The 7802-nt window shown below is 37.6% G+C and overlaps 1 protein-coding gene across 1 annotated transcript; it reads left to right on the forward strand.

The window, feature by feature from the left end:
* Positions 1–1096: 1096 nt before the first annotated feature.
* Positions 1097–4658, forward strand: LOC146552881 (uncharacterized). The gene is made up of 4 exons (XM_085254427.1): positions 1097–1372; positions 3409–3645; positions 3778–3852; positions 4200–4658. The coding sequence occupies exons 1-4, from the start codon at positions 1228–1230 to the stop codon at positions 4346–4348; spliced, it is 606 nt and encodes a 201-aa protein (XP_085110553.1). The 5' UTR covers positions 1097–1227; the 3' UTR covers positions 4349–4658.
* Positions 4659–7802: the final 3144 nt, after the last annotated feature.

Below are 7802 nucleotides of genomic sequence, written 5' to 3' on the forward strand. Positions count from 1 at the left end.
TGTGAGCTGAAATTCCAATGAAGCTGTTAGAAAAATCAAAGTGATGTTTCAGATTAGTCAATGAGCTCATTAGTTAATAACTGTGTAAGATGGTGTTATGGTCCCCTGATCCTCTGCTGCCTACCCACCATCGATCTTTCCTCCCTGTTTTCTATCTTTGTCTCTCTGTGAGTGTGGCATTTGTGGTGTGTGATGTGTGTCGGTGGGGTTTGGCAGTTCTGCTGGTTCCTGCTCCTCCTCGGCTGGAGCACCTGCAGTAACTGATAATCAGTCCAGGACATCAGTTTGGAAGAATTTGACTCCATTTTTGACACAGAGCAGCTTTAATTCTGACATGTTGGATTTTCTCACATGAACTGCTCGCTTCCAGCTCTTTCACACCATTTCTGTTGGACTCTGTTGGACTCGGTTGTTCCAAAGCTCTATTTTTAACAGCAGGCATGGACGCTGTGTGTTCCTACGAGGCTGCTGGAGCTGATTGAGGCCACTCAGTACAACTCTGATGATTCCAGCAGACATGCCACAGCACATTTCAGAAGCATCCCTGAAGCATCTCTTTCCTCTGCACCACTAAAAATAACTCTGGCTCTATTTTGTACAGAAGCTCCATCAAGCTGCACAAAACAGAGGAAAATGTGCAGGACAGAAGAAACAGCAAAGGAAATCCTGTCAGTGTTGAAAATAGAAGAGCCTGTGCAGACCAACATGTTTCTCTTCTAAAATACACCAGGTGTGGTTTGAAGGACGCAACAAAACCACATCAGAAAGACATCAGAGACTCATCACATCACTCGCTGGATTCACTGGATTCTTTTTCTTTCACCATTATTTGGAACAAAGAGAACAAACGTGACTGGTTTGTGTCATTGTGGTGCTGCATGGCCCACTTTCTCCTGAGATTCAGTTCACAGACAGATGTTCTGATAGTTTTCTTTACAATTTGCTGCTAGAATTCAAACTTGATTGTGTGATTAATGATGGTGAGCCAGATGGGCCAAACCATGATCCTATCAGCAGCATGTTTCATTGTAGTGGTGCATCATTGATGGGATAAATGGACTGGTGCTTATATAGTGATTTTCTATTTCCATGTGGACTAAAGTAGTGGACTGACCAACAGACTGACATTAACATCAGAGCCGTGCTGCTAGTGTGGCTAAAAGAAAAGAGAAGAAGAGACAGTCATGTTGATATGAACATTAGAGAAACACATCATGGAGCTGAAATATGATCCTGCTTCCTCATTTGGACTCATTCACCTCAGCTGACACGTTCAACAGCAGACAGGTTTTTGTAGCAGTCTGTCTCACTGTGGGAGGAACAGGATGGGGCTACTTCATCTTTGGCTCTGGAACTAAACTGTCTGTAACAGGTAAGAACAAACATTTATTTTCCTTCAGTTGTTTTATTGTAGAAGCTGAAAATGTGTTTAAAGTCAGTTTCTGCTGCTTCAGGCTTTACATGTTAGTTTTTCATCATTAGTAGAGAATTCATCTGCAGCCATTGTTACATAAGAAAAGCTCAATAATCTCTGAAAACATGTTGAAATCTCACTGAACAACTAAAGTTATTCTTTATTTCTGCAAATATTAGTGATGTTACAAATATTTAGGATTTGATCCTCTCAGTGATTCTGCACCATCTGCTGGTTTTTGATGTTAAAAATTGACATAGTAGTAAATTTGTAAATATAAATATGTTTTTTTTAATAATCGCCAAAGAAAAATTTTGTTGGTTCAAATAGATTTTTTTAAATGCATGAATACAGTAATTAATGTAAAATGTGATCACAGATTTTGAAAATCTGTCTATAATGTGATTTAAACTTTCGTGTAAAATATGACATCGTTACAGGCATGTATGTATATCTTACTTTTGCTAATAGCAAATGACAATAAAAAATTCATAAATGTTAGCAGTAAACAAAACTTTCTGAAATATTCAAAAGTGCATATGATGTATCACATTCTTTAGATTTGATATCCTAAAATTAATTCATATTAATCCATAATAAATGTAATTTATACATTATACAGTAAAACCAAATAATAGATGCACTGCTCTCTAATTATTGTAATGAAATATTTTATATTCATGAAGTTTGTAAAGTATGATTTATTATCAGAGAAGAAAAACTGTAATTTTATGAAGAAAAAAATCAATATTTTGAAATAAAACCAAGAAAAAAAAGAGAAGAAATACATTTTATTTTATGATGTAAAATCATGCTGAGTGTTCCTCATGTGAGCCATGATGACATGAGGTGATGACTGTGTTTGATATGAAGCTGAATCCAGTGTATGTAGTGAACTTTGTGCTGATGAGTAGTTTAGTGATCAGAGTCCATGTAGTTTCCAGGATCAGACTAACAGATTAACAACAAATATGGTTTCAGGAAATATTTGCTTTATGTTGAGGAACAAATATTTTTAATAGTCAAACATTCATGTAGCTGCTTCAAAAAGGTAAATAGAATAATAAAAACAGATACTGATTAGAAAACTCAGAAATGATATGACAGATAAATTTAGGATGAATTTGACATCGTTAAACTCTGATATTTATTTCTGAGATTAAGTCGTGTGTGTGGATTTGTACGTGACAATAAAAAGTTAATAATACTTTAATTTTCCAAAATACTTTAACATACAAATTTTTATTAAATATATTTTGTCAAATAATTTGTATTTTATGACTAAAAATATCGTGAAGTATATCTCATATTATTGAAAACGTTTTATTCAACATTTCAGTTTTAGTGTTTTAAAATAGTTGCTACAGTTTTTTATATGAATAAAAACATAAATTAAAATAATCACTGCATTACTTTTCCAATTTTTACACAAAAATATTTAAGAATAAATTAGTCTGAAAGACAAATATGGTCTTTATGGTAAAATATATCAAAGACAAGAAGAATGGAAATTTTATCTGCTGAACTGAATTTTGTGAAATGATATTTAATTTTATTAATAGTACAAAACAATATGAAAAAAGATGAATTTATTTTTGGACAGAAGAGGATCTCTGTTAGAACTCGTGTCTAAGGACTAATAAGAAAAATACATTTTCACTTGTATAAAGACAAATGTAAATATTTTAAAATTGGACGGAACTAAATTTCTATAAAACAATAAAAAGCAAACACATGACGAATTAAACTGAATTTAATTTGACTTTAAAATCATGCTGAGTGTTCCTCATGTGAGCCATGATGACATGAGGTGATGACTGTGTTTGATATGAAGCTGAATCCAGTGTATGTAGTGAACTTTGTGCTGATGAGTAGTTTAGTGATCAGAGTCCATGTAGTTTCCAGGATCAGACTGAATGCAGTGCAGTGCTGGAAGCTGCTGCTGACTGTGTGAATGTGTGTCTGTGCTGCTTGTTGCTTCAACAATATTTCAGCGCCACATAGACTCCACGTCGATGCGGACAGCTCCCTGCTGTGTGTGCCCCCGTTCATGTTTCCATCTTTGGTTCAGCTGACTTGTAATACACAGAAGAAAGATGATCTGGAGGAGCTGCCCACAGATGTTGGAAAGCAGCTGGAGCTGATCCATGAAGAAGAGAGCAGCACATATACATGCAAATGCTACATCAAAAATGTCAGCAACAACACAGTGGAGGCCCAAACACAACAAGGTAATGAAGGCTTGGTGACTGTGTTCAGCAGTGATTCAGCTTCATGTGGAGATGCTGTCAAAGAGAGCAGAGCAGCAGAGGACTGACATTTCTCACTGCAGCTCCAAACATTTGACTCCTTTTCTGTTTCAGAGCTTCCAGCTCCAGCAGCCTCCTGTCCTCCAGAGAGAGAGCCAGCAGACCTGCCAGCTCTGCAGCCAGCTGACTGTAAGATCACCTGCTCTGCATGGACAGCTCCAATGTCCAATGAGGCAGCTGGAACAAGTTTAGGCTCTTAAAGTTGCACTAATTGATCAAATCTTCATCCAACAAGCTCTGATAAAGCCACTGTACACTAGCTGCTCAGCACCAAACAGCAGACAGACCATAATATGTCAGAGATCAGTTTGTTAGCTGCTTGTGGAGTTCTTCTGCCCCCAAGTGGACACAAACACTACATCAATTCATCCACTTGAAGAAGAAGCTGTGACTGTTTCTATTTGGACTTTTTCTCCTTGATCTGAGAGGAATAACCCGACTGTCTGTCTGTCTCTTTGTGTCTGTCTGTCCTTCAGTGTCCTTCCAGTCTCAGTGCAGGGTGAAGCTGCTCTGCCTGCTGTACACAGTGCTGATAGTGAAGAGTCTGGTGTACTGCTGTGGACTCTCTCTGCTGATGATGCTCACAAACAAGGGAGCGTCCACCAACTGCACACATGCTGACTGACTGTTTCCTGCTCGCCTTTTCTCACCATCACATCTCATCAATTCATCTCATTCATCACTTTGATCACAAATGTTAGTTATGATGTGTTGAGCTTATTTGGCCTTTTTCTTCAACAGTTAGAAGATCGTCTGAAATAAATACATCTTTACATGTATTGTTGCTCTGAGTTAGAATTCTTTTTGTGCTTATTGTGACTTTTATTGTAGTAACAAAAACCATCAGGAATATTTTTATCACAAGTTTTTGTTTGATTTTCAAATGTCAAACAGTGTAGTTGTGTTTGTGTGAACAATAAAGATTTGAAGATGAAGAGTTTGATTCTACTTTCATTGTGTGATCAACAACAACCCGTGTGAGTGAAGCACAAACTGTGTGTGTGTGTGTGTGTGTGTGTGTGTGTGTGTGTGTGTGTGTGTGTGTGTGTGTGTGTGTGTGTGAGGTCAGAACTGCTTGTTCAGCTTCTTACTATCGCTGTGGGAAGATTCAGATAAAAATATCAGAACAAGTTTTATAAAGATCAGTTCTAAGCAAGGAAAAGGTCATCATGCAGTATTCTATCACATGTAAACTTATATCATTAAAAGCTTATACTGACTACTAAGTACAATTTTCCATTGACAATACCAAACCAAAATGTATATAACTGCTACCTACTGTATAAATAATTGTAATAGGTTATGATTGTTGTATATATTAGAGCCAATAAAAACACAATGTAGTGTGTTTATTCTTCTTAACACTGGCATTTAGTTGCAATTAACCATTAACTGAGTGGTGAATGATTTTTATAATGTCAATGACAATACTACAATACACACATTTTGTTATTTTAGATTTTCATTACTTGTAGTTAGTGGAATGCATTTGGATTGTTAATGTTTTCAGGTGAGTATTAGATTTGTATAGTGCTTTACTTAGTCCCTAAGGACCCCAAAGCGCATTACACTACATCCACCCATTCACGCACACATTCACACACTGGTGATGGCAGCTACATTGTAGCCACAGCTGCCCTGGGGCGCAGTGACAGAGGCGAGGCTGCTGGACACTGGCGCCACCGGGCCCTCTGACCACCACCAACAGGCAAACATGGAGTTAGTATCTTGCCATGCAGCCAGGAGGCAGCCTGGGATCGAACCACCTTCTGATTAGTGGCTGACCTGCTCTGCCACCTGAGCTACAGCCACCCTATTAGAAAAACATAAGACTGTCAGATAGACTCATGAATAAAATTTCCTTTGAAAGAAATCTGATTGAGAAACTTTTTACTAAAAGTAACCCTAACACAAGTAAGTTGTGACGCCAAGAGAGCAACACAAAGTCACTGAATGTCTGGCCAAAAGAGCACAAAACACACAGCGACAGAAACACAAACAGAACAAACACCAGCACATCATTATTTTAGTAGTGCAGTCAAAAAGTTTTCAGACATGTCAGAGGAGTCTGTGCACAAGTTTGATTCTTTCAAACTGTGGCCAATAAGTTCAAACACTAGTAAACTATGAACAATCAAATATCTTTGAGACATTTCCAAGCTGAAAAAAACAACGAAAGTAGACTGATTCTTACTTAGTACAGTTCTACTCTCCCAGAGCACTCAAAGTGTTCATACAACATGATACATTCACATAAGCACTTTCATCTGTGTTTTAAGTGCTTACTAGCTAACATTTGCATTCCAATAGATGTATTGGAGAGCAACATAGGGTTAGTGTCTTCCCCAGAGATGTGAGAGATGTGCAAAATAAAGACACTTCAAAATAATAATACAATTAACTGGTCAAAAGAAAAAAAGGCAATACAATAATAAAACAGAAAAAATCTGAAGCTTTAACACTTTCAAGCCCAGCATATCGTACTTCATGCATCTGTTTTTGTGAGTTTCTGAGACTTCCACATCATCAACGTGGCTTTTTTTTTTTACCCTCAAAAAATGATAAATAGCATGACACATTTTTAAGGACTAAATTGCCAAAATATAGTTAATGTAGCAAATTTGATACAAATTAGAAACTCATATATATGCAGATTAAAATTTTATATATTTTATATATATTTTGTCTAAAGGTTCAACAAAAACTCCATTAAAGATTTCAGGCAGTTATTTCATGGTTCAGGTTTTAAAGGGTTGAAAAAAAAGAAAAGTGACTCTCTTACTGAGTTTAAAACCACCGAATAGCAAAACGTGTCCATATTAGGGCAGACTGCATGTAGTTTAACTGTAGAAGCAGGCAAACTCACAAAGGCGCAATAGCTTCCTTTAAACGTGTCTAATGTGCCCACTGCAGGGGCTGATGGGAGCTTTGAGGACCTGTTAGAAACCACGTGGCCCTCGTCTGATCTCACAGCTCGTCCTTGTTTGGCCTCAGCTGCATCAGAGCGCCACTTCTCCCCAGGTTCACCAGAGGAAACACCACTGCACAAAATGCTTTTCCTCCCAGCTGCTGCTCTGTGCTGTCTGTGTTCAGGTGAGTGTTTCCAGCCAATCAGGAGCCAACAAAGTCAACCTGTAACAAACACTGTCACACTAACCTTCATCTGTCTGTCTGTGTCTCTACAGCACTGGTTACCATGGCAGCAGAACAGCTGATTCAGGAGGGTTTAACACTGACCAGGAGAGTTGAAGAAAATGTTTTCTTCAGCTGTGGAGGGACTGAACAGTGTAGTAGCTATGTGTTCTGGTACCAGAAGAAAGAAAATGAAACATTCAAAGCAATTCTGCGTATTAATAGGAGAGATGGTGCAGTTTCTTCAGATTTCGGTCATCCACAGAAAGATGATTTCTCAGCAGTGAATAAACAGAATGGCTTTGTACGCTTGAAGATAGACAATGTTAAACTCGCTCATTCAGCCACCTACTACTGTTCCTGTTACAAAGCAAGTTCCCACAGTGAGAAATGATCCCTGCAGCCTGAACAAAAACCAACAGATGAACAGATGTCAAACAGTGTCTGTGACAGGAAGAGAGCAGTAAACCACAGCCCAGCTTCACATGTTTCACCTCCATCTCAGAGTCACTTTTTTCTTTTTTACATTTAAAGGTTTAAAAGAAATCACAGAAAAAATTCTAGATATCACAAAGGTTTAGAAATTAATGAATTTAGGTTTGTAAGTTTTTGGACAATGCAGGATTGATTCTTTCTGGCTTCTATCCCATCGAAATCCATGGCATGTTTTTATTGAAAGGGAACAAAGTAATTAAGCAATAAACAATTAACCAATGCCCCTGGTACCAGAGACAAAGGGGAGAACATCTGGTTTAATGGGATGTAATACCAGATCTCTTATTTAAATATAGACACATGTGGTTCCACAAAATGTCAGAATCTCAGCTAAGAGCTCACAAAACTATTTCAACAACAGCTGAAACAGCTGTTTGTTGTTGTAGCTGATTAAAGAGCAGGTAAACTGATTCCGTAAAAACATATAAAAACAAAGTGCGGATTCCCCCATT

The sequence above is a fragment of the Mchenga conophoros genome, linkage group LG18 (genome assembly GCF_057382185.1).
Source record: "Mchenga conophoros isolate Kocher_MC1m ecotype Shallow Benthic linkage group LG18, M_conophoros_male_GT1.1, whole genome shotgun sequence".
NCBI classification, from domain to species: domain Eukaryota; kingdom Metazoa; phylum Chordata; class Actinopteri; order Cichliformes; family Cichlidae; genus Mchenga; species Mchenga conophoros.